This window comes from Rhinichthys klamathensis, unplaced genomic scaffold (assembly GCF_029890125.1).
Source record: "Rhinichthys klamathensis goyatoka isolate OS25496 unplaced genomic scaffold, OSU_Roscu_1.1 h1tg000119l_1, whole genome shotgun sequence".
Classification (NCBI taxonomy): Eukaryota; Metazoa; Chordata; class Actinopteri; order Cypriniformes; family Leuciscidae; genus Rhinichthys; species Rhinichthys klamathensis.
The window spans coordinates 583196-610873 of NW_026606656.1; the positions used below are offsets into that span (position 1 = coordinate 583196).

Here is a 27678-nt window from a genome sequence, read left to right on the forward strand (position 1 = left end):
AAATCAGATCAACTATTTGTATGTTTCGGGCCACCCAGGAAAGGGTGTCCTGCGTCTAAACAGAGAATGAGCAAGTGGGTGGTCGAGGCTATCTCACTTGCTTATGAGTTGGCTGGGCAGCCTTCACCTTTGGCTGTTCGAGCCCACTCTACTAGGAGTATGGCTGCTTCCAAAGCTTTATTGTCGGGAGTTTCCCTGAGTGATGTTTGTGATGCGGCTGGATGGTCTTCACCGCATACTTTTATTAAGTTCTATGACCTAGACTTAAGCTCTACACCTGGGGCACAGGTGCTCTCGTCCTCTGTGCGCTAGTCTCACATGACGTTCACTTGGTCCTATGGCGACGTGGGTATTCGCGTTCCCACAGCGTTTGACGCAGCTCGAAGTTCCCTTGAAAGGGAACGTCTCGGTTACGTATGTAACCCTAGTTCCCTGATAGGGAACGGGACGCTGCGTCGTTCTGCCATACTCCCGGCATTCCCGTTAGCGCTTCCTTCAGGCCTATCAGAAGCTGTTGCGCTTGTGTTTTTGGGGTGCTTTATAGTTTCCTGGTCGATGACGTCACCCGCCTATGACGTTCCATCTCTCCATTGGGCTGATTCCATACGTGCTTCATGACGCACAACGCAGGGGCGTTCCCACAGCGTTTGACGCAGCGTCTCGTTCCCTATCAGGGAACTAGGGTTACATACGTAACCGAGACGATTTCTGTCTATCAATGACTTAGCAGGTTTTATGAACATGACTGAGGAAACTACACTTTTTGTTGTGAGCAAGCAGTTGGCAGCCAAAGATATTAGTTAACCCTACATCCTCTGACTATTGTCATGCTGGGTTGCAACAAAGGAAAAATAACTAGATCTATTTTAAACAAACTCAGGAACACAATTCTAAGCTATAAGGAAACAACTTGAGAAACAGAATAATACAGTTATCGTCTCCGTGTAAACTACAAAAACGTGTATTCATGAAAACGGTGAAGTCATGCGCATACGTATTACGTGCTTAGTAGGTCTTAGTCTTAGTCTATGCATAATTTTTCTTTACATAGTGACATCTCCAACTACTGGCCTGGCATTCATAATACAACGTTTTTAGTCGGTTTCGCATATCCGTGCGAATGGGGATCGTTTTAACAACGCTTCCGTTTGCACACGAAAAAACGCAATGGAAAAATTGTTTCATTTTAAGTTGTTGTCATGTAAATGTACCCTTAAACTCACAACAGACCTGACAACTTTGATCAGATTGATGATTTCATGTCCGTGAGATCCTTGAACAGGCTGTTTTGCGAATCTGTGTGAAATTGGGTCCCAAAATTAATAACTGAAGAGTAAGGAAATACTACAATAATCAAAAATCCAAATAAAACTGAACTAAATTAAAAATAATGTCTAAGTTTAAGCAGATTAAGCATAGAGTTAAAATCAGTATCTTTGCCAGTATACCTCTGCCCATGCCATTGGATTTCGTGGTTGGGCCAGTGGGTGGTCCTTACACCTGCAAACCTCTATATTTGCAAATGATTTAGGCAGGATCAGTGCCACTCAGACTCTTAAAGGACTGTGTTATAAACTGAATCCTCAGTCAGTGTTTATGTTCTGCTGCAGTGCAGCTAAATATCTTATTATTCCCTTCATTTGACAGATTTAGGGTGATAATGGAAATGTTACTTTACGGAGTTCTGCTGATGATTATTTCAAGTGAGAATGATTTCACTTTTCCAGATTAATGTTGACATTTCATTGTTCTAAATTATCTAACATGATTTTTCCTCTGTTTGTCAGGTGTTAATGGTCAGTCTTTGAGCTCCTCGGATTCTGTGGTGAAAAGACCAGGAGAATCAGTGACTCTGTCATTCGGTGTCTCTGGAATCTCAATGGGCAGCTGGATGACCTGGATCCGTCAGAAACCAGGGAGAGGACTGGAGTGGATTGGACGTATATCTGGCTCAAGTGTTTATTATGCTCAGTCTCTACAGGGCCAGTTCTCCATTACCACAGACACCAGCAAAAACATGCTGTATTTAGAGGTGAAAAGCCTGAAGACTGAAGACACAGCTGTTTATTACTGTGCAAGAGATTCACAGTTAGACAAAAGTCTGCAGGGCTGAACAAAAACTGTCATGATCACTGAAGCAACTACTGCAAATTTCCCCACAATTCAATACATTACTTGTTTAGAAATGTAGTTTAAAATATCTTAATATTTCTGTATAAACAGCTTCCCAAATAAATGAGAGGATGAGTTTAGGCTGGTAAAGGAAGGTCATAAAGATAATAGATTCCAAGCTTGGAGGGTTGATCATTGATTACCCTTTTCCACCAACATGAACCGGGTGCTAGTTTAGAGCTAGAGCTATTGCCGCTTAGTGAGATGCATAACCTGCATTGAGTGTACTACAGTCACCATAAGCATACTAAATTCATCTGAAAATAATTCATATATTGTTTGACTGAGATTCAAAAATATTCAGTCATGAAAACTCTATTTTAAATGTACTATACATTTCCACAGTGAGATAAGCACTAATCATTATATCTCCATAAAGATAAAACTTGCAAGTGAATTAGTGCATTGTAGTGGTAAATATCCTTTACAAAGTGCAAGATGAATCCAGGTAGGGTTGAATTTTTTTCTTTTGGTCTGACCTTCCTTTGATATAAAATCTGCTGGAGGATGGGCTATGCAAATTAAAATGTACATTCTGCCTTATAAACTCTTCATATTTATCTCCTTTTCAGTGTTTTGTCAATGAGATTTGTAACAAAAACTGCTGCAAAAATGGTACTCAGAATTACTTGTTGTTTCATAAGCCTTCTAGTCTCTATTGAAAGTAAGTAAGATTTATTTTTAAGCACTTCAGTGCATATTTATTTTATTAATTTGCATCTATTTGCTGTCAAGTCATCTCTGTTTTTCACTTTATTGCTAAAACTCAAGCATCTCAATTATTTTATTTTAACAGTGTGCAAAGGTCAGACACTGACTGAGTCTGAGTCAGTCGTCATCAAACCTGGGAACGAACATAAACTGACCTGTACTTTCTCTGGGATTGAAGTTGGCAATGCAGATATTTCATGGATAAGACAGGCTGAAGGGAAAGGGCTCGAGTGGATCTCACATATTTCTGCTCCAAGCGGCAGTAGCAAATACTACTCTAAAACTGTTGAAGGACGATTCACCACCTCCAGAGACAACAGTAAAATGCAGGTGTATCTGCACATGACAAATCTGCAGGATGAGGACACTGGTGTTTATTACTGTGCCCGAAAAACACAGTAACACAAGAGGCTTCTGTGCAGTACAAAAACGTATGTGCTTTGGAGACATTCATTCTTCATGACATATTTTATCAAAAGTGCTTCAGATGGGTAATCTGTAAAAATTCAACTGACCCATCAACATCAGCATTAAAGCAATATAAAAAATACTCATCCATCTCATCATCTCTATAATTATTGTTCACACCTAAAATATGTTACTCCAATTATTAGTAAAGTAACCTCTGCCTGTGTGAGATTGGGGAAAATGTAAAGATTTTGCATGATTTTGATTTGGAATAATTATAAATTAATAATGTCAATTTTTATTTGGAATAATTACAAATTTATCATTTATAACCAATTATTATAAGCTATAAAAAGAAGTAACAATAAAATGAAAGGCATACGAGATATTGCTACAAAGGTTAATAAGGACACATAAAATGTAAATGTACCTTTAGAGGGCAGCCTATGCAAACCTACTTCCACTTCTCCCTTTTAAAAGCCCCCACTCTATTCATCTACAGACACAAAACTTGTTTATGACTTTCCTGCATCAAGTTCATAACATGGCAATGGATATTGTGTCTAAACTGTGTTTAATCTTCATGTTTGCTCTCACAGATTGTAAGAAAGACTCTTGAAACCATGTTGACAATTAGACATATATTCATGTGTGCTGTTGTAAATGTTAATGTTGAACTGTTCATTTTTTTCAGTCTGTTGGTGTCAGACACTGACTGAGTCTGAGTCAGTGGTTATTAAACCTGGAGGATCTCACAGACTTATCTGTACAGCCTCTGGGTTTAGTGGTGACCAGCACTTGGCTTGGATCAGACAGGCTGCAGGAGGAGGTCTGGAGTGGCTGGCATACATCTCAGCTGGTGGTTCTATATACTACTCTCAGTCTGTTCAGGGACGGTTCACCATCTCCAGAGACAACAGCAAGAAACAGATGTATCTGCAGATGAATAATATGAAGAATGAAGACACTGCTGTATATTATTGTGCAAGAGAGTCACAGTGACAAATACAACTACAGTACTGTACAAAAATCTGAATGCAACAAACAAACGTTCATCTGTATTTATTTAAATATAATCAACTGAAGCTTTGTAATGTAAAAATGTTTTTTTACATTAATTATTTTTCTCACAAATCACAAAATATCATCTGAGCAATTACAGAAAAATTGTGTTAGTTCAAAACACAATACTAGGCTAAAAATATTTTCATAGGTAGGCCTATAGCTTATGTCTTATAATGATAAACTGCCAATAAAAAGAACATTTATACCCATTTATGAGATGTAGGGTAAAACAAATCCTCTGTATAGTGAGGATTGTTGTGTTGTATTGTGCATGTTACATACGAATGAAAGGCACAACATCATATCAATGAAATGCACCAAATATAGCTTCATTGTCTGAGGCGTAATGCCTCAAAATGTGGAGTTTTTGATATTATTAACATATGATACAGTTAAGCAACCTCACACAATGAGTGATGTTTTCCTGAATAGGCAACCATCACAATTTAAAATGTGACATTGATTTCAAACAACAGTTCAATAAACAGGTTAACTTAAGTCACTTACATTGTAGACGCAATGTTCACTGTTTTTTTTTTTTTTCTTCAGCAACGAAAATAGTTCCAAACAAAGATCACAGCACAACCATCTGGCACCTCACAGCAACACTCATTTATGAATGATTCAGCATTTTGAACGAATCAGTTGAGTCTAAGATTCAGTGATCAATACATAAACATCTGTAGCCTGGCTAACGTCAGAGTCTGGGAACCACATGTTAATTTTCTCGTATTTGAGGCGTGGTTTACGAATGCCCAGAGTAGGCCTATCATAAACAACATCTGCAAAGTCATGGCGCTCAAAGTTCAAAGCAAAGGGAGATATTTGCTTTTAAAGAAATTGCTTTTTAAGGACTACAACAAACGGCTGGTAGGGACTACATGACATTCCTCACAGGTTAGTGACATCACTAACCCTAAAATTTACATAAACCCCGCCCCCGGAACCCGATTTATAGATTATCATGACAGAATATGCTAATCAATGTCTAGAAGATAACTACACATAAGCTACATAAATTCATCAACTAATCATTCAGAAATGTCCTGTTGCATTATACATGTTGTCACGAACTGGCGCTAATTTTAAAAGTGAAACTAAAACTTATTCATAACGGTGTGCGTCCATGGCGAGGAGCAAGCAAAACAGAGTGAAAGTTTTTTAGTTCATTCCTTCTTCCACAGGAATTAATTGAAAATGCTCGCTCTGCTCCGCACCATTATCAATGTCCGTGTAGACGTCCGTATTTTACTTTCTCTTGGTAAAAATGTAGAGACTGATTTTGCAAAGAATCCACATTCAAACCAAAATATCTGACTTCCTGTTGGTCGGAGCTAAAGACTGTAAATTAGAAAGTTGTCCGGCACGATGAGAACAATATACGTACCAAGCTTTGTTATTTTAAGTAAAACTAACCCTCCGACTTTTGTCAAAAGGTGGAGCTACTGAGCCCCTCCACCACGCCCGATTCTGAGACTTCGCCCATGTGTACTTGGATGTGTGTGTTGAGTTTCATGCAATTTAAAGCATGAAGTGTCTCAAGAGCATCCAAAAAGAATATTAAAGTTTGATTAAAGAGTATTAAAGTCATGGCGTGGCGTGGCGTGGCGGCCCAAGGTGTTGAGTCGCTCGGTTCATTAACGCCAAATAACATCACTTCCTAAACTTGAGGTTAATCCACTGGAGTCACATGGATTACTTCAATGATGTCTTTATTACCTTTCTGGGGTTTGAAAGTGATAGTTGCATAGGCTGTCAATGGATGGACAAAAAGCTCTCAGATTGCATTAAAATATCTTAATTTGTGTTCCAAAGACGAATGAATATCTTACAGGTTTGGAACGACATGAGCGCGAGTAATGACAATTTTCATTTTTGGGTGAACTAACCCTGCGAAACAGTTTTCTTAACTATTCCACATTTTTAAAGACTTGCACCAATTCATAACATTTAATAATGAATATTAAGCTTACAACAGTTCAGTTACAAGGATATTCCATTTGAACTCAAAATCTCCAAAAAAAGTGGTTGAATGCAAACACTGTTTTTATATGTAATTCAATGAGTGAGTGTATGTGAAGTGAAATGTGAATGGATGAGAGAGTGCAATGAAAGAAGAAAAAATAAACACTTACATAAATGAAAAGGAGAAAATCATTGTGTTCAATGATATCCAACTTCAGAGCTAGCAAAGTTATATTTGTGAGATTTTGTTTTCAAAACAGACGAATAAAAACATGTCAGAATGTCAGTGAGTGTGAGTAGGGGAGAGTAAAATCCTCTTCCACTAAACACTGAACAGTTTGTTCCTTACTCCATGAACTCTGGCCGAACATACCTCGCCACCACTTTTTGGAGTACTTCAAATGTATATTTGACCTCCTTGGGGTAAGTGATGTTCAGAGCATAAAGAAGCCCCATTAGTATAGCAAAGGCATTTGACACGTCCGTTAAGCCATCAAGCACAATCACCTACTCTAACACCACAGCCACATCGATTATTTCCTTTGGGAGGAGGTTTGCAGTGTTCGCCTCTGTGACCACCAAGAGTCCAACATTCATCCCCTTCACCACCTCTTCCTCATCAGTTGGCTAATAAGAGAACAAGGAAATTACTATGAATCACAAAATTACAAATTTACAAAGCCTTTGTAGGTTAACAATGAATGAGTTTTAAACAGAGGCGTGTTTCCATTAGAATAAGGGTATGTGAATAATCTATAGTACAATTAATGGTAAATGTTCTTTAATGTTTTAAATAAATCAAACCAATAATGCTTTAATAAATGTAGGTCTTGGCCACGTCAGTTTAAATAGCTTAAAACTATTTCAGTTACTCCAAAGAACTTTACAGTCTACCTGGGGTAGACCCCCTCCCCTGAAAAAAAGAAAAGGCATTGGCCTTATTAAAGGCATTATTAAAACAAACATGATATTTACATACCTCACAAATTTTGATGAACTTGGAGGGTTCCTCTTTGAGGAAGTAAGAAAGCCCACGAAGGACAACTGCTCTTCTACGTTGGTTTGAGCTCTGCAATGAATAACATTGTTTTAAAGGGTTAGTTCACCCAAAAATGAAAATTATGTCATTAATGACTCTCCCTCATGTCGCTCCAAGCCCGTAAGACCTCCGTTCATCTTCGGAACACAGTTTAAGATATTTTAGATTTAGTCCGAGAGCTTTCTGTCCCTCCATTGAAAATGTATGTACGGTATACTGTCCTTGTCCAGAAAGGAAATAAAGACATCATCAAAGTAGTCCATGTGACATCAGTGGGTTAGTTAGAGTGTGTTGAAGCATCGGAAATACATTTTGGTCCAAAAATAACAAAAACTAGGACTTTATTCAGCATTGTATTGTCTTCCGGTTCTGTTGTGGATCCGCGTTCAGTGCCGCTACTGCATACCTGCCAACCTAGAAGAAATGTTATGAGTACAACCCCCCCGTCATATATTTTTGTCCTTATTTTGAGAATGCAAGACACACACAGACACATGCCTATCTTCATAATTCTAAAGGTTTTTTAATTTGAGACAAATACAAAATTTAACTTGCACTGCAATGCAACAGTGAAAGTCCAAAGTTTCAATCCTACTCAACACTATTTCTTTATTCATGATTGATATTGTATTCCATATAATCTGTGCTGGTCAATTAGTCTAAAATTAAGAAACCCCTAGATAACAGTAATAAAAAAAAAAAGTAATAAAAAAAATAAAAAAAACTGTGTGTAGCCTACATGTTATTTATTTTAAATTGGCTACTTAATTTAATATTCCAATATACAAATATGATATTAAATCCCACAGGGAAAAGGGCTTATATTTGTGACGTGCTGTTTTTGCATTTGAACATTAGGCTACAAACAGGACACACATTAGCTGAATAAACTTTAGCCAATCCAAACATATTTATAGAAAACAGTTAACATTGAATAGACAGGAGTCCTGTCACATGACCAATAATATAAGTGTTTGAATAAGACGAATCCGACATGAGGGCTGTTAACAGTAAAGCGTCCGTCATTTAACGAATTTTAAAAACACGAATGGAAAAAGCTTTGACATTTTGACATAAAAGAACTTTGCCTGTCAATTTTTATTGTATAAATATCTTCTCTCTCTGTGTGCGCGAGTCTTTGTTTGTGAGAGAGCTCGCGCAGCACTGATACATGATAGGCTATCATACAACGGTCATTTTTAATCCATAAATTCGCCAACTAACTCGCTAGTTTTCATTCAAAATAAATATGTAACATAATTCGGTACTTTAGTAAACATAATACATAACGACACGTAACACATGCGATACGTTTCTCAACACTGATAATGAAAAAATAAATGCCTGTTTCTCCGGATTCAGTCATCCACACATCACAGCACTTTCATAATCACTAAGACATAGCGATTTCAATTTTATTTAGATTTATTGTTCAACATTACTTGAGCATTTTAATAATTTGCATGGCTGAATGTCTTTCTATCTGAGTTACCATGAATGAATTACGGAGTATTTTTTTTAAATAATCCATGCGATCACTCCCGTCCCGTGTGATGACCAATCCATTTTAAAATGAACTCAAATACAATATTTCAACTTTCCACATCCACCCCAGTCCGTTTACCTTCAGGAGTCAGAAGTACCGTGACTGTAGGCCGACTGTCCTCGCTTAAATCAGTCAGATGGCGGGCGCGTGCGAGTGGAGCGTGGATTCTTTATTGGTGTCGATTTTCAGTGTCTTTTTAATTATAGGACTTACGCATCTGTCAATCATCTCCGCTTGCAATGTGGGGAATGAACCCAGCGCTATGATTGGTCGAACTCTTCTTCTTTTGCTATTGCTTGATTTGAGGACTGCGCGTGCAAAGAGGCGTCACCAGGTTTTTGCGTAGTTTAGAGTGACAAATCGTACCAGCGAACTTTGAGGTCAAAATGCGTGCCCGCTACACAAAATGCGTACATGTTGGCAGGTATGCTGCTGACGTAAGACGCTGCTGACGTGTGTCTGGTGTGTGTGTGTGTGTGTGTATTCTGGTTCTGTTGTGGATCCGCGTTCAGTGCCGCCGCTGACGTAAGACGCTGCTGACGTGTGTCTGGTGTGTGTGTGTGTGTGTGTATTCTGGTTCTGTTGTGGATCCGCGTTCAGTGCCGTCGCTGACGTAAGACGCTGCTGACGTGTCTGGTGTGTGTGTGTGTGTATTCTGGTTCTGTTGTGGATCCACGTTCAGTGCCGCTGCTGACGTAAGACGCTGCTGACGTGTGTCTGGTGTGTGTGTGTGTGTATTCCGGTTCTGTTGTGGATCCACGTTCAGTGCCGCTGCTGACGTAAGACGCTGCTGACGTGTGTCTGGTGCGCCCGAGCTTCGTTTACAGTCTGAGGGAGACGTACGCTGGAAACAAAACAATCTTCGCAAACATGTCTAAGGATTTCCACACAGAGGAAGACTTGCATTTTTTTCCCAGCCATATTTATTTGAACCCGAATACACGGACGCACCAGACACACGTCAGCAGCGTCTTACGTGAGCTGCGGCACTGAACACGGATCCACAACAGAACCGGAAGACAATACAATGCTGAATAAAGTCGTAGTTTTTGTTATTTTTGGACCAAAATGTATGTTTGATGCTTCAAAAAATTCTAACTAACCCACTGGTGTCACATGGACTACTTTGATGATGTCTTTATTTCCTTTCTGGACAAGGACAGTATACCGTACACATTTACAATGGAGGGACAGAAAGCTCTCGGACTAAATCTAAAATATCTTAAACTGTGTTCCGAAGATGAACGGAGGTCTTACGGACTTGGGACGACATGAGGGTGAGTCATTAATGACATTATTTTCATTTTTGGGTGAAATAACCCTTTAAATAAAAACTAGTAGTCATAAGCCACTTTTCCACTGTGAGGCCAGGGCAACCCAGGGCAAACAGCGTGCCGGGAGGGGGCCAATAGCCTCGGACCTTGAGCACCGAGGCCAAAATCAAGTTGCGTTGCATAGAAATTTTAATTAATCAGGCATGTGACACTGGAACCATTTTTCTAATTCTAAATTAAATTCACATATACTCACATCATCTTCAAGAGACTGAATCAGGCTCTTGAGTTCTCCAATGTCTTTGGCTTGGTACAACCGCAAAAATCCTTTCAGGTACTCATCAAGCCCATGGAAAAAGGTCGTCTTAAGGTCTGTGGACACTATGCGTCGAAATTCTGCAGCAATCTAGTAAAATAGCAGACCCACAATTAGAATATTACAGTTTTGTTTTTTTTAACAATTGCTAGGACACATTTCTCAATACTTGGGTCACTTTTTCAGTTTATAATTCAAGGCAATACTGTATTACAAAAGTAACCCATGTTTTTGTAAAGATAAACCTGTCTCTCGGTAAATAATAGAGATGCACCGATTACAATTTTCTAGCCCGATCCCGATTTTTCCTTGAGTTTGACCTGCCGATACCGATTTGAGCCGATTCGGATTTCATTTTTTCAAACCACTTTACAGCACACACAAATATTTATTTTCTATCTTCTCTTTAATAGAACATTTTGCATAGAACATTTATTGTTAATATCTTTACACTATAAAGATATTTATCACACTCACACACACAGGCCTATTGCAATCACTTGTAACTTACATCAACGGCAAGTTATAGCCTATTTCTCAAACAGTTCTTCTCTTTTCTGTGAAAAGAAATGGTTCTTCCATAACACTGCACTTTAGATGTGTGTGAATTTCCCACACCAGTAGTAATTTATATAGTTCTATTTTATAGTGATTATCTGTTAAAAAAAATGTGTTCTAAGCAAAATGTTCTATAAAAGAGAAGATTAAAAATAAATATTTGTGTGTGCTGTAAGGTGGTTAGAAAAAATTAAATCGGCAAAATTATAATAAATTTAAACTATTTTCGGACCTTTCCCCGCCTATACATTAAATTAATATGACAAAACCAGTTGTGATAGAGACATATTATTGAATTTTAAAATTACTTACCATAAACAGCCTAAGTTTGCAGAGAAGCAAATGGCTCCTTCCCCAGGTCTGGTCCAAGATACGTCGTGTAACGTTAATTGGCAAACATGTTCAAAGCTCAACAAGTCTGAAATATTACATAAAAAGATTCATTTGAACACTTATTGCTTCAGAAACATAAGTATAACAGTTCAATCTCTATTACTTAACGTTATTGCCGTTTCCTTCTCTTAAAGGAAACGTCAACTTAACCTGAATGCGTTAACGTTAGCAGCACGGCCATTCGTTTAATCACGACGAAAATGAAAAATAATTAAACTATTATTATTGATCGGGATTCTTTTAAAGTTGAATCGCTTCACTAACAGCCTAACTAAACCGTAACGTAAAAGATGACATAACCCAGCTGGCATATGACCGACCTTCAACGTTGAAATATGGTTGAAATAATGTCAGTTGTTGTTTCAACGTTGAAACAACGTTGATATAACGTTTAATGCTAAATGGTTGAAAAATGTTAACAAAACACTTCTAATTCAACGTTGAAATTTTTACAAGATCTGTACGTTAAAACAACGTAATGTTTTCAACAACATACAACAGAAATATCTGCCTTATAAAGTTTTATTATGATCATTATTAGCATTTAATGATATTCTGATAATACAGCCTTTCAATGAATATGTTAAAATATAATTATTATCATCATTATAGACAACTCTCCAATAATTTCAATCTCAAGAGTGCAGCAGAAACTTTTTGCTTTATGTAATTTTGTGTGGATTTACAATACGGTGTGCTTACCTAACAGTTTACCATGCATTATTATTTTTTTTTATTCATACACTGTCATGAAAACACCATTTGACCAATTAATTAAATAAATACAGACTGCAAATAAAACTAAATACACTATACACATTTCACTACGTTACCACGCTGAAACTACTGTTATTGGTTGTTTCACTGGTTTACTTTGATCATGATTGGTTAATCTTTCTGTCTTCCAGGAAACTAGCCAATGACAATATTCGCGCCTATTTTAAGTTTGAAAATACGTCCGTTACTGTTTGAGTCGGTGTGTGAGGTGAGCAGCTGCTGATTATTACCCGGTCGGACACATTATTTTATAAATTCTTGTTAAATTCTTATTTTGAGCGAATGTGAGTTGTGATATGTCAATGAAGGACAAAAGCTGGAATGTGAACAGAGGAAGGGGTCGTAACGTTACGTGGTCTGTAAAAATACTGGTGATATCACTTCAGGTGAGAACACATTTATCATTCTTTAACAGTCTAACGTTAACGTTAAACGTTATGTTCCTGTCCTTAATGTATGTACGTTACCACAGTTTCATTTTAGATAAATAAATATGTTAACAAATATCAATACATGTTTAAAAGGTATTAACGTTACATTGAAATCTGTTGAAAAGAGTGTACATTTAGTTTGTGGGTAACGTTAGATTAAATAATGCTATAAGCGGATAATCACCCGTTAATGAAGATCAATATCTTCTTTTTTTACTGTCTGTAACTTACACAAGAGTTTTACAAACTGGTAACGGACATGGGCCTAATGCAGCCTTATAAGTTACCTCTGTGAGTGTTTTTGTACTGCTTTAGTGAAGCGCGCTAGAGATATTATTAGCACTTATTCATGTATCTTAACGTTACCATCTGACACTGCTGTGTGTTGTTGTTGGTGGTTTGTATTAGCTCAAACGCATGAGAGGTAATTAGTCTCGGAATGAATAAAGTGATAAAATCGTAATTTATTCGTTAGAACTAGAAGTACATACCGTAACCTCTTCGACCACTGATAACTGCCAATGATTATATTTGTTTACATTTTTTAGGTCAAGCATTGGAATAAGATTTTTTCGGGGGGAGAACACCCAAATAGAGACAAATCCACTAACTACAGTAAGTTTTTTTTTTTTTTTTTTTTTTTTTTGTCAATTTTATCCACTCTTTCGAAAACCTACACTGGGATTAATATAAAGTATTAAGTATGATTCTCATCATCAAAGTAAGACATTTACTGATAGAAAGTCTGAGTAACTTTTTGTACTTTTGTCTGTCTTCCTCTGAAGTGGCACAGTGAAAGGTCATGTCACCTTCATCAGTCCTTTATTTAATTAACTGGAAAACATTAAAGACTCTCAGACATGTCATAACAGGATAAAGGCTGCAGGTAACATATTATGGCTTGATTTTGGTGTACCAATTGGCTTTTTTGTGTGCTTCCCTTTCTATGATACACATTTTTCTGATGGGATTGCCATGCTTTAAGTGTACGTTTACATTTTAATCATGTAATAACTAACAGTCTCAAAGATGACAGTATACTCTGTTCATGTTGTGTGAATGTGTTATAATGGCAAACGTTTGTAGTATTAAAGCTGCCGTCGGCAACATTTTTTTGATCATATTCAGTGAAATCGACACTATAATCTGACAGAACAACATAAATAAAGTGGTTTTAGAAAAAAACCCGAGCTTCTAACTCCACCTGGAGCGTGTTATTATCAACTCGACTGTAATTGAACAGTAAAGTGAAAATCTTGTACATTATTTTGTATTCAGTTTTAACTGTTTTTGCTTTTATTTATAGGCTACAGGATCGTACAGAGAGTGGACCAGAAGTGAAGAGGGAACGAGAGGAAGCGTTGGCATCGGACCGGACCTTGAGCTGGGACTCTGCTAGAGCAATGCACAAGGCTGTCGCATTTTATTGAGATGCTAAGCTTTTTCTACTGTTACTGTACATTTTAAATATTAAATGTATTTCATCTAAGTTTTACTGTAATTGAACAAAAACTGTCTTTTAAATATTCCATTCAGATTTGTACTTTACTTTAACATTACGTTGAAAACACTGCAAGTTAAAGTTTGAGATGTAGAAAGTATTTTTTAGACTTTTTTGTTTTGTTTTCCAAAATAAAACTTGTTTTACAATCTTGAGCATGTGCTAACTCTTTATTAAATGTGTTTGTAATTAAGCCATTGCTGTCAGTCATTTGACATTAAACAATTTTTTAGTGTAGGCTACAGTATGTACAGTTAATCACTAAATCAGTTAGCACTGGCATGATCGTGTTCCAAATTACATTGTAATTGAATGTACAATTGTATTCTCCCATGTTGAAAGGTAAGACAGTGAAACAACGTCACGATAGCAACGTTGATTCAATTTGCAAAATCGAAGCATAATTCAACGTTAGTTCAACTTCGACATACAACCTTTATTCACCCATATTGAAAGAGGAGACCGTGAAACAACGTCGCGACATCAACGGTGAAACAACATAATGCTGTCAACGGTGAAACGACGTCGCAAAATCAACGTTGATTCGATTTGCAAAATCGAAACATAATTCAATGTTGATTCAACTTTGGTCCCTGACGTTGATTCACCTGTGAATCAACGTTAAAATGCCAGCTGGGAAGAAACACAATAACTTTCAAATAACCTCAATGGAAACTTCTGGAATTTCTGAGGCAAAATTATTAACTTAGCATAACGTTAGATTTAAACCATCTTCTGATTTTTCGCTGCCTAGGAAATAAATTTCATTACCCTTAGACAAAACCAGTCTATAAATACATTGCATTTTAAAATTACTTACCATAAACAGTCTTGTTTCCTTGCTTCTGAAGCAGCTGAAGAGAAAATCGCGCCTTCTCTTTCAAGTGTCGCTACATTTATAGAGAATGGAAGGATCTGGATTATGGCTCACTTGATTTTGCGGAAGGATACAGCATTCGACTTCGCGGGTTTTACAAGGCAGTGGCTCGGCTGCGGACCGGTAGCTACTGCGGGTGAGGGAGACATTGGCAAAGGCGTTCTTAACTCAAGGTAAGTGGCTCTGAATAAATGATCGATTTTAAACCTAATAACGACAAAAATGTACAACATATGTGATGGTTTTTTGTTGTTACGTCACGGATTTAGAAATGTTTTTATTAGTTATGTCCGAGAGAAAGTTAACTTAAGTGTAACGTTAGGCCTAACTTATGTCAAGTTCACTCGGCACGGAATATGTTAAATTATAGAATATGTTCAAGTTTATCGACAAAAACATATTATGTACACCATATACGTACAACGTAAACATATTAGTTGTTTTTGTGTAGATATTTATAAGCGTAAGTTACATTTCATAACGTTAAGCCGAACGTTATGTCCGAGGGGAAGGCTGCCATATAACGTAACTTACGTTTAGCTACCTCGTTTAAATCCTAAAACATGTCAAATGTAAGTTAATACTATAATGTGTAATAGCTTTAATTTCGGGATGTTTTATGATATTTTTTGTGTTTCCGTAACGTGAAGAGTTGATATGAAGAGAACGCGGTCTTTCATCATTTTAGCCTAATGTCACGTTAGGCCCACTTTTATGGATGCGACGAGTTATTGAAATCTATGAAACGTGTAATGTTAAACACATTAATACGCTATTTTATGGTAACTGAAGCGTGATGAATAAGGTTAAGATTGTGAAAACTTTTGCAATTGTCTCGTGGAGAGACCGACATAAACCTGAATATCTAACGGTCCAGCTACGATAAAATGGCGCTCATTTTGAAACAGCGTTTTGACTCCTTGAGGACGGCATTTCATAAGGCCGTTATCAGTGGGTGTCTCGATAAGCTGCCTAGGTCGTGAATCAGCTAATACTATTATTTTGTGTACTCAAATTCGTGCACTGGTAATTGATTTATATTAGTGATCACATAACCTTGGATTAGAGTTCTTACATTTTTTAAACGCTTTATTGTATAGCCAAGTATATTTCAATTATAAATTTAACATTTAGCTGTTGAAAATTCGTTGAAAAATAAGTTCAAGTAGGCTAGTTTTGATGAACAGTTGTTTTTATTATCTCTTATAACAATTCATCTTTTTCCCTCCCATTTATTCATCTATCCTATGTGGTTCAAACCAGAGAGGCGATGATGTGGAGAGGCAGACCAGAGGGATGCAAATTGGTCTCCTTGAGACAGTCATTGATGCTGGAGGCCTGGATTCAGTGGTGGAGGAAGAAGTTCTACTAAACGTTTCAGATGTACCAACTGCCTTTGGAGTGCTTTTTGGACTGCTTTACACTCTATATATTGATTACCCCAAACAGTGGAAGTACCTTTTTGAAGCAGTGCAAAAGGTATTTCTGGGTCTCGACAGAGTTAGTGTTCCGCTCTTGTTTAGAGGTCAAGAGGTGGTGCAGGGATGACATCAAAACCCCAAAGACTAATTCGCCACTGGTTCCCTCAAAATATTCCTATGCTTAAAAAAAATAAATAAAAAAAATAGATTTTTTCAATTTGTTAGTGAAATAAGGTTTGTGGTAAACAAGTTGATGACACTTAGATATTTTATTCTACAATGTTAAGACAATGATAAAAACGTTTGGGGTGTATGTGTGTGTAGTTTACATTGTAGAACAGAAAATCCATTCAAGTATTGTCAAATTGTGTTTACCACAGAGCTTATTTCACCAATAAACGAGGAACCAATGTCGAATTAGACTTTCGGGTTTTGACATCATCCCTGCACCTCTCTTGAGTGTTACGATGCCAAATATTCGGTTGTTGTTTTTCAATACTTTTTATACTTATGAAATATCTCGGACACCATTTTGTTACCAGTTGTTGTTGTTGTATTCTTTTTAGTGGTCAAATCACTTAATCACGATTAATCCCATCTAACATAAAAGTTTGTGTATAATGTGTGTATGTATATATATATATAATCTTTTTTATATATATGATATATACATGTATATGTGTGTCTGTGTGTGTGTATATATATACACACACAATATTGCCAAAAGTTTTGGGACGTCTGCCTTTACAAGCACATGAACTTTAATGACCCCATTATTAATCCGTAGGGTTTAATTTGGAGTTGGCCACCCTTTGCCACTATAACAGCTTCAACTTTTCTGGGAAGGCTTTCCACAAGGTGTAGGAGTGTGTTTATAGGAATTTTGACCATTCTTTTAGAAGCGCATTTGTGAGGTCAGGCATTGATGCTAGACCTGGATAACAGTTTCTTATTCATCCCAAAGGTGTTCTATCGGGTTGAGGTCAGGACTCTGTGCAGGCCAGTCAAGTTCCTCCACACCAAACTCTTCATCCATGCCTTTATGGACCTGCTTTTTGCACTGGTGCGCAGTCTTGTTGGAACAGGAAGAGGCCATCCCCAAACTGTTGAGTGTAAAGTTTGGTGGAGGGGGGATTATAGTGTGGGGTTGTTTTTTCAGGGGTTGGGCTCGCCCCCTTAAGTTCCAGTGAAAGGAACTCTTAAAGCTTCAGCATACCAAGACATTTTGAAAAATTTCATGCTCCCAACTTTGTGGTAACACTTTGGGGATGGCCTCTTCCTGTTCCAACAAGACTGCGCACCAGTGCACAAAGCAGGTCCATAAAGACATGGATGAAGAGTTTGGTGTGGAGGAACTTGACTGGCCTGCACAGAGTCCTGACCTCAACCCGATAGAACACCTATAGGATGAATTAGAGCAGAAACTGTTATCCAGGTCTAACATCAATGCCTGACCTCACAAATGCGCTTCTAAAAGAATGGTCAAAATTCCTATAAACACACTCCTACACCTTGTGGAAAGCCTTCCCAGAAAAGTTGAAGCTGTTACAGTGGCAAACGGTGGACAACTCCATGTTAAACCCTACAGATTAAATAATGGGATGTCATTAAAGTTAATGTACTTGTAAAGGCAGACGTCCTTACATATACCCACATGTGCACACATATAATATATATAAAAATATAATTATAAATATATATAAACACAAACTTTTATTTTAGATGTGATGAATCAACTTGACAGCACTAATTATTTTATGTATTAATTACTTGTAGAGTTTGTAGTTCCCTTTCGAGGGAACTCGCGATGCGTCACTTGACGCTTTGGGAACGCCCCCAGCGTGAATGCGTCTGAGCATCAATGTCAACTAGTCCAATGGAAAGAATGAGCGTCACGGGCGGGTGACGTCATGACCAGAAAGGCATAAGAGCACATCCGGTGAAACGCGGCATTAGCTTCTGTGTCTCAGCAAGCGATCTGTGTCATTTTGTCTCTGTCTATTTAGTGTTGTCTGTTGCGGAAAAGGATGGAAACTAAACAAGTGTACAAACAGTGTGTTTCTCCCTGCCCGCGTTATTTAACGGGTGGGGACACACACGAGCTTTGTGTCATTTGTTTGGGAGTGGAGCATGCGGTCTCAGCCTTCGAGGGGGCTGAGTGCCAGCATTGTGAGATGTTACCGCTTCGCATGCTCCGCTCTCGCCTGTCACTCTTTGATAAAGAGAGTGGGCAGGCTCGCGATCCGCAGGGATCAGGACCCGCGTCTGCTGAGGCAGCGCGGAGAATGCATTCCTGGGGATCGCAAAAGGATCTTTCGGAGGGGTTGGAGACGGGTCCGAGGGCTCTTTCTCCTTCCTTACCCGAGAGATCCAGCGCTCTCCCCCCGGTGTCGGAAGCACGCTCTGCGGTTTCCTCCGCCCGGGGAGAGAGCCCTCCATTACTTCATTGCTCTTCCTCCGAGGAGGTCGATGCGATGAGTTTGGAGAGTGAAAGCACACACATGGGGGAAAGAGATTCACAATTTATTTCCCCAGCATATGATGAGCTGGTGGATGTTATGTCGCGGGCTGTAGATAAATTAAAGATTGAATGGCCATCTGATAAGAGGGGCGCTCGTCCTAAGAGTAAATTAGATGAGCGCTTTTTATCTTCTACTGCTTCATCTCCACCACGAGGGCTTCCATTTTTTCCTGATCTTCATAATGAGATTTCTAAATCATGGAATAAGCCATACTCTTCACGTCTTTTCAGCCCTCAAGTTAATATTTATTCAAAACTTAGAGGGCTGAAAGAGTATGGTTATGAGGCGATGCCCCAGGCGGAACCGAATTTAGCTAGCTATCTTTCCCCTGGGCCCGCATCGTCTCTGAAAGCCTCGGCTTTGCCCACTAGACCGCTCAAAGCCACGTCGGTGTTAGTGGGCAAAGCTTATACGGCAGCAGGTCAAGCTGGAGCATGTCTGCATACCATGGCAGTGCTTCAGGCTTATCAAGCTGACCTGCTGGGGGATCTGGATAATAGCGAGGGAGTTAGTCACGATGATATTCGAGAACTTCGTCAGGCTACCGATCTTTCTCTCAGGGCTACTAAAGAGACCGCCAGAGCAATTGGGCGGTCTATGGCAGCTTTGGTAGCTACTGAGAGACATTTATGGTTGAATCTTTCGGAGATTAAAGAAAAAGATCGTGCTTTTCTGTTAGATGCTCCGCTTGAACCTTCTGGTCTCTTTGGTGACGCAGTCCATGCGGTCGTCGAGAGATTTCAGGAATCAAAAAAGCAAGCGGACGTTTTCAAAAAGTTTATCCCTCGCCGTGTCCAGCCCCCTGGGGCTGCAGGGCGTGAGCAGCCCCAGCCGTCTAGCTCATCATATCGTGTGCATCAGAAAGAGAGTGTTGCGTCTCGTGCACCTCCACGTGGAAACTGGAGACAGACGCAGCCCTCTCAGCCGAAGTCTTCTAAGTCGAAGCCGGATCTGAGGACCGTTCTTCAGGCGAAGAAGACTTCGGCTCAGAAAAAAAAAAAAGGTCCTGATGTTCATGCATCAGGCCTGTGAGGACAGCCCCGACCGAAATAGAGCGGTGTACACCTCATCATACGGTGCCCGTTCCATTTCGGGGTCCTCACGAGCCCGTTCTGCCAACCCTGCCACCCTCGGTGCTTCAGGGCACAGCGGTCTCCAGCGAGTCGCTGATGCTATGCTGCGACACAGCATCGGTTTCGCGCCCTCTGAGGGGGGTTTTAGAGCGGCCAGTTCAGGTAGTTCCTGCCATTATGTTTCAGGCTCCGGAATTGGCTGTCTCGATAACACCAGAGACCAGCCTCGAGAGGCTGGTTCCCTTAGTAAATTTTCTGGCAGCGTGGAAGCTTCTGCCGAATATTTCTCATTGGGTCCTGCAGATTGTAGAGAAAGGATACAGAATCCAGTTTGGTTCTCGTCCTCCTCGTTACAACGGGGTGCTGCCCACAGTGGTGCATCCCGAGCAGGCTCTGGTAATGGAGCAAGAGGTAAAGGCCCTGTTAGCAAAGGAAGCTATAGAACAGGTGTACTCACCCGACAGAGAGTCGGGTTTTTACAGCCGTGATTTCATTGTTCCAAAAAAGGATGGGGGGTTGCGTCCCATTTTAGATCTTCGTCTGTTGAATCGTTCAGTACAGAAACTCAAGTTCAAGATGCTGACACTCAAACAGATCGTGACTCAAATCAGATCCGAGGACTGGTTTGTCACGATAGATCTGAAGGACGCCTACTTCCATATCTCCATCCTCCCTCAGCACAGGAAGTTCCTAAGGTTTTCTTTCGGGGGCAAAGAATACCAATATCGGGTTCTTCCTTTCGGTCTAGCTTTATCACCCCGCACGTTCACGAAATGCGTGGATGCAGCTCTAGCCCCTCTCAGGCTTCAGGGCATACGTATTCTTTACTACATCGACGACTGGCTGATTCTGGCGGAATCAGAGCAGTTGGCGGTTCGGCACCGAGGTGTCGTTCTCGCTCATATGCAGATGTTGGGGTTGAGGCTCAATGCCAAGAAGAGTGTTCTTTCTCCAGTACAGAGAACCACTTTCCTTGGTGTGGTATGGGATTCAGTGACGATGCGGGCCACTCTATCGCCCGTTCGTGTAGCTGCTATCCTGACAGCCACCAAAGAGCTAAAGCTAGACCAGTCACGCACTGTGAAACAGTTCGAGAGACTGTTGGGTCTCTTGGCGGCAGCGTCCAACGTGATACCTTTTGGCCTGCTGTACATGAGACCTTTACAGTGGTGGCTAAGGACCAGAGGGTTCTCCCCGAGGGGAAACCCACTTCGTATGATCAAGGTCACGCGGCGGTGCCTTCGTGCCTTAATTATATGGAGGAAACATTGGTTCTTAACCCAGGGTCCGGTATTGGGAGCTCTTTGCCATCGTGTTACGATCTCGACAGATGCTTCCCTCACCGGCTGGGGAGCGGTAATGGAAGGCCGCTCGGTTCAGGGTCTGTGGAAAAGTCATCATCTTTCGTGGCACATCAATTGCCTGGAGATGATGGCTGTCTTCAATGCGTTGAGACAGTTTCTCCCAGACCTGAGGGGCCATCATGTGCTTGTACGAACAGACAACACATCAGTGGTCTCTTATCTGAACCGTCAGGGGGGTCTGCGGTCGCGTCCGCTCTGCAAACTGGCGCACCAGATCCTCCTGTGGTCTCTGGGGAAGGTACTCTCCCTGAGGGCAGTGTATATTCCTGGGGACCAGAATGTGGGGGCAGACATCCTGTCGAGGCAGGAGCTGAGGCCAGGGGACTGGAGACTCCACCCCGAGGCGGTGGAGAAAATTTGGGAGTTTTACGGCCAAGCAGAGGTGGATCTGTTTGCGTCTCAGCATACGACGCACTGTCCACTTTGGTTCTCCCTTACTCACCCAGCCCCCCTGGGGCTGGATGCTATGGTGCAGACGTGGCCGAGGCTACGTCTGTACGCATTTCCCCCTGTTGCTCTGCTCCCAGGAGTTCTGGAACGAGTCCGCCAGTACGGAATAAGCCTACTGCTTGTAGCACCACGCTGGCCGAGTCGGATCTGGTTTGCGGACCTGATCCATCTCTTAGACGGTCCTCCCTTGGAGATCCCGAAAAAGGAGAGACCTTCTGTCTCAGGCCGGGGGCACAATATTTCACCCTCGACCAGAGATTTGGAACCTGTGGGTTTGGCCTCTGAGGGGGCCCAACTCATAGAGAGTGGTCTCTCAGCTGAGGCTGCTGAGATCATCCTAAGCTCCAGAGCTCCAGCTACTAGGAAACTATATGCGCTGAAATGGAAAGTTTTTTTCTGTATGGTGTCACCGACATCAGTGGGATCCGGTTAACTGTTCTGTGAACACAGTACTCAAGTTCTTGCAGGAGCGCTTTACGTCAGGTTTATGTCCTTCCACACTTAAGGTTTACGTGGCGGCCATTGCGGCTTACCACGCCCTGGTTGGGGGTACATCGTTGGGTCGAGACCCCCTGATTACACGTTTCCTTCGTGGCACATTGAGGCTGAGGCCTGCAACTCGCACTAGGGTGCCAGCTTGGGATTTGGCAATAGTACTAGAAGGCCTGTCTAGGGCTCCATTCGAGCCCTTAGATTCGGTTTCAGATAAATTTCTTACCCTTAAGACTATCTTTCTGCTAGCTATTTCGTCCCTTAAGAGAGTTGGAGACCTTCGGGCCCTTTCGGTTTCCCCCACTTGCCTTGAGTTTGCACCGGGGATGGTCAAGGCATTCTTATATCCAAAACAGGGATACGTCCCTAAGGTGCCGACCTTGATTCCGAGGCCTATCGTGCTGCAGGCTTTCTGTCGTCCTCCTTTTACATCTGCGGACCAGGAAAGGCTGAACCTCTTGTGTCCAGTGCGAGCACTGGATACTTATGTTCATCGGACATCTTCTATGAGGAAGTCCGACCAGTTATTTATTTGCTTTGGATCACCTAAGAAGGGTCTTCCTGCTTCTAAACAGACGGTTAGCAAGTGGATAGTCGAGGCTATTTCACTTGCATACGAGTACTCTGACCATCCGTGTCCCTTGGTGGTCAGAGCTCACTCAACGAGGGGTATGGCGGCCTCTAAAGCCTTGTTATTTGGGGTTTCTCTCCAAGACGTTTGTGATGCGGCAGGCTGGTCCTCACCGCTCACATTCGTCAGGTTTTACAGTTTGGACCTGGATGCTGCCCCAGGTTCTCAGGTGCTTAGTGCTTAGTTCCAACAGACTGACACTCAGGCACTTGGAATTCTGGCGTTTTGGGTATTCTCGTTCCCAAAGCGTCAAGTGACGCATCGCGAGTTCCCTCGAAAGGGAACGTCTCAGGTTACTACTGTAACCATAGTTCCCTGAGAAAGGGAACGAAACGATGCGTCACCCTGCCATACTTCCTGCATCCCTGTGATCGGCTTGCTTCGACTTTTTGAAGCTAATGCCGCGTTTCACCGGATGTGCTCTTATGCCTTCCTGGTCATGACGTCACCCGCCCGTGACGCTCATTCTTTCCATTGGACTAGTTGACATTGATGCTCAGACGCATTCACGCTGGGGGCGTTCCCAAAGCGTCAAGTGACGCATCGTCTCGTTCCCTTTCTCAGGGAACTATGGTTACAGTAGTAACCTGAGACGTTTTTACTACAATTTAAAATGTGCTTTATTCTCAGTTTAGGGAAAGATTAGTAAATGTTTTTTAGTTCCATAAATGTTTGAAATGGAATTGGCAGTATTGAATTTAATGTTTGTGCAGATTGTTGTGAAATAAAGGCTAATATGTGTTTTCATTTGTGTTTTTATGTGATTAATACACACCACGATGTTGTTAACCTCAGTATAAAATTTAGTACAGCAAATAATAAAAATCCTGATTAAAACATTTTAGTTGAATGAACTATAAAACTAGTTGAGCAAACATATTTTTTAAAGTTGGAGTCAATTTTGGACCAACTAAAACATTTTAGTTGAATGAACTATAAAACTAGTTGAGCAAACATACTTTTTTAATTTGGAGTCAAGTTTAGGCCAACTAAAAAATAATAATTGAAGCAACACTTTGAAGAGAGAAATTGAGTGAACGTAAAAATTCTGTGGAACTAGTTACTAAATAATAATTAGTTGAGACAACCTTAACAGAAAGGGCACTTTTGACTAACATTTGGATTTACGATATAAAAGAATTAACAGCAATTATACCATGGTATAATTGCTGTTAATTCTTTTATATCGTAAATCCAAATGTTAGTCAAAAGTGCCCTTTCTGTTCTCAAAGAGAAACTGTTTTTCATGTGTTTATGTACTGCTCAAGCCTTTATTTGACTTGTTGAAGGATATTTTCATTTGTTTTGATGAAAAATGTACTGTAACAGTTTTTATTTTTGGTTTTAAATATACCTGAAGACAATATGAATGCCAATTGATAAATGTTATTATAGGCAAGGCAAAAATGGCAATATATGTTAGCAGAAAGAAAAAAAAATTGAACAAAAAGGTGATTATAATGTTGCAATGATGTTTGCAGCTATGATTAAATCTAGACTTGAAAATATATTGTGTCATAGAGGGGCATTGTGTTTTGTTATGAAAAATATTTTCTATAAATTTCTCTCTCTCTCTCTCTCTCTCTCTCTCTCTGTGCGGGTGAGTGGGCGGAGTGAGTGTGAGCGAGCGTTTGGCTGCTGTGTGAGGTACGAGTGGTCTATACTTCTCTATCTTATTTATTTATTTATTTTTTGGTTAGTTGTTTATTGGTTTTGTTTTTTGTAGATTTAAGTTGTGAAGTAGGGAAGTGAGTGTTGTGTCAGACGGGTTGTCGGCTCCCACGTGTTGGGAGCATGGCTACCCCAGGCAGCGGTGGAAGTTTCAATTCTTTGACAAGGCGTCATGGTGTAAAAATAGACTCAGGTGCTGGTGTGGAGGGATGCAGTTTAGCGGTGGGAGAAGCGGTCGGACATGAGAATATTATATCAGCGTCCCGTATATGAACAGCGCTGTTGTTGTATTTGTGAAAACAGTAGATTTAGCAAATCAGTTAGTACAAAGCGGCATAGTGATTAACGGTATTTTTACACCAGTGCTTCCCTTGTCTACACCTTCTAAAAAGGTCACTTTATCGAATGTGCCACCATTTATCCCAAATGAAGTGTTGATCGGATTGCTTGCCCGTTATGGAAAAACAGTCTCGCCTATAAAGATGATTCCGATTGGCACCAAAGTGTCACGTTTCATGGATCCACTGTCTCATTTTGATATGTTGTGTGTGTGTATGTGTGTCTGTGTGGGCGTGGTTACTAATTCCCGGTTGATTGTGTGCACCAGCTGCAAGCCCTTACCAGTTTCTTTATATGCTCAGTAATTCCCATCTCACATTGTCAGATCGTTGTGGCTTCCCGGTGTCGTGTCCTGTTCCTGTGTGGGTCTCTGCTTCTCCTCGTGTGTTCCAGTCTTCGTGGATCTTCGTCGTCGTTTCCCGGTCTGGATTGTTTATTGTTCCTGTTTGAGCACTCCGTCATCATCTCCACGAGACTCCGGCTTGCCCATCGACATCCCTGTGTCACAGTTCATCTGAGTGTTTGTCCCCGACCTGTGTTTCTGTGACTATTCTGACCAACTGGAATAAACAACTTTTACTTGCAATTGTATCCGATCCGTTCGTCATAGAACGATCTGACCAGACATGGATGCAGCAAGTTCGGCCAGTTTGAGCGAGTTCATCGCACACAGCGTGACGAGAATGGATCAACAAGGAGAGGAGATCGCGAACACAGGTCGCGCGGTTCAAGCACTCGTGACACAGGTGTCCGAGCTCACCCAACAGCTTCAACATCTACCTGCTCCCACTGCGCCGCCCACGCCGCCCGTTCCCCCCCCACCGCCCCAGCCAGAGAATCAACCTGAGCCTCGCCTGCCTACGCCGGAGGGATATTCAGGTGAGCCTGAATACTGTAGGGCTTTTCTCACGAGATGTTCCATGCATTTCGCATTGCAGCCACGGACTTTTCACAGTGAACAATCCAAGGTGGCGTTCGTACTTACTTTACTATCAGGTAAAGCAGCGCTCTGGGGAACGGCGGTGTGGGAGAACCAAGACTACTGTTGCTCCTCGTTCCAGGCACTCTCCACAGAGATCAGAAGAGTTTTCGATCGAGCGGTAGCGGGTAAGGAGGCGGCCAGATTACTCGCGGATCTACGCCAAGGAGATGGCTCGGTGTCGGATTACTCGATCCGTTTCCGCACCCTGGCCGCAGAGTGCCATTGGAACGAGGAGGCGCAGTGGGACATGTTCCTGCATGGGCTGGCTGACCGCGTTCAGAAGGAGATATGCATCTTGGACCTTCCTAAATCTCTCAATGAACTGGTGGAGCTGGCGATGAGGGTCGATTCACGCCTTAACCGTGTGAGTCAGCGGGTGCGCTCCAGTCGATTCCAGCCATATCCGGAGGATGCACGGACCAGTGACGGGAACGCGGTCAGCCCAGTTTCCGACCATGAGCCCATGCAGGTGGGGAGAGCTCGGCTTTCCCGGGAGGAGAGGGAAAGGCGGAGATCCCAAGGGCTCTGCCTTTACTGTGGTAAGGCTGGCCACTTTCTCTACTCTTGCCCGGTAAAAGAGCAAGCCCGATAGTAAGCATGAGGCTACTATCGGGTTGGATCTCCGCCGAGAAGTCCTCATCAACATCATCGACCCTCCTCCTGGTAAGACTGAGATGGGCAACCTCCACACACACCACTCAAGCATTACTGGACTCGGGAGCAGAGGGTAATTTTATGGATTTCAGTTTCGCTGTCAAACTCAAGATTCCCATCATTTCTCTCACGCACAAGATATCTGTCAACGCACTCAATGGACAGGACCTTCCCAGAATTTCTCACTCCACTGAACCTCTCACACTCATCACATCGGGCAATCACACTGAACATATTTCTTTTCTTCTTATGGACTCACCACTAGCACCGGTGGTTTTGGGGCACCCATGGCTCACCAAACATAACCCCCGTATCGACTGGCAGAACAATTTCATTTCCTCTTGGAGTAATCACTGTCATGAGTCATGTTTGGTGTCTGCTTGTCCGTCTGTGTCTAGTTCTGTGTTTCAGAAGGAGGCAGTGGATTTGTCTAACGTGCCCGCAGAGTACCTCGACCTGAAGGAGGTGTTCAGTAAGTCTCGTGCTGCTTCTCTCCCTCCGCATCGTCCCTATGACTGTGCTATAGATTTACTGCCAGGTAAGTCTCCGTCTAAAGGCAAACTTTACTCTCTTTCTGTTCCTGAGAGGGAGGCCATGGAGAAATATATTTCTGATTCTTTAGACTCTGGGTTCATCCAGCCTTCCTCTTCTCCTGCGGGGGCGGGGTTCTTTTTTGTTGGGAAGAAGGATGGTTCTCTGCGACCTTGTATTGATTACCGAGAGTTGAACAACATCACGGTGAAGAATACTTATCCTTTGCCGTTGATGTCTTCAGCTTTCGAGAGGTTGCAGGGAGCATCCATTTTCACAAAATTGGACTTACGTAATGCTTATCATTTGGTCCGTATCAGGAAGGGGGATGAATGGAAAACCGCGTTTAATACCCCCAGGGGGCACTTTGAATACTTGGTTATGCCTTTCGGCCTTTCCAACTCCCCAGCGGTTTTCCAAGCACTCGTCAATGACGTGTTGAGAGATATGGTCGATCAGTTCATATATGTTTACCTGGATGACATATTGATTTTTTCTTCGTCTCTCCAGGAACA

At 41.2% G+C, this 27678-nt stretch overlaps 1 long non-coding RNA gene, 1 pseudogene and 1 gene segment (V, D, J or C); all 3 read left to right on the forward strand.

Annotated features, from left to right (window-relative positions):
- The window catches only part of LOC130088393 (uncharacterized), a 539769-nt pseudogene that overhangs the window by 229690 nt on the left and 282401 nt on the right, over positions 1-27678 (forward strand).
- LOC130088433 (Ig heavy chain V region 914-like) lies at positions 1579-2158 on the forward strand. The segment is given in 2 exon segments: positions 1579-1703; positions 1788-2158. Coding segments are annotated over 2 exon segments (369 nt in total).
- On the forward strand, positions 12447-13496 carry LOC130088443 (uncharacterized). Its single transcript, XR_008807466.1, has 3 exons — positions 12447-12610; positions 13204-13270; positions 13449-13496. It is a non-coding gene; the product is annotated as an uncharacterized LOC130088443 (long non-coding RNA).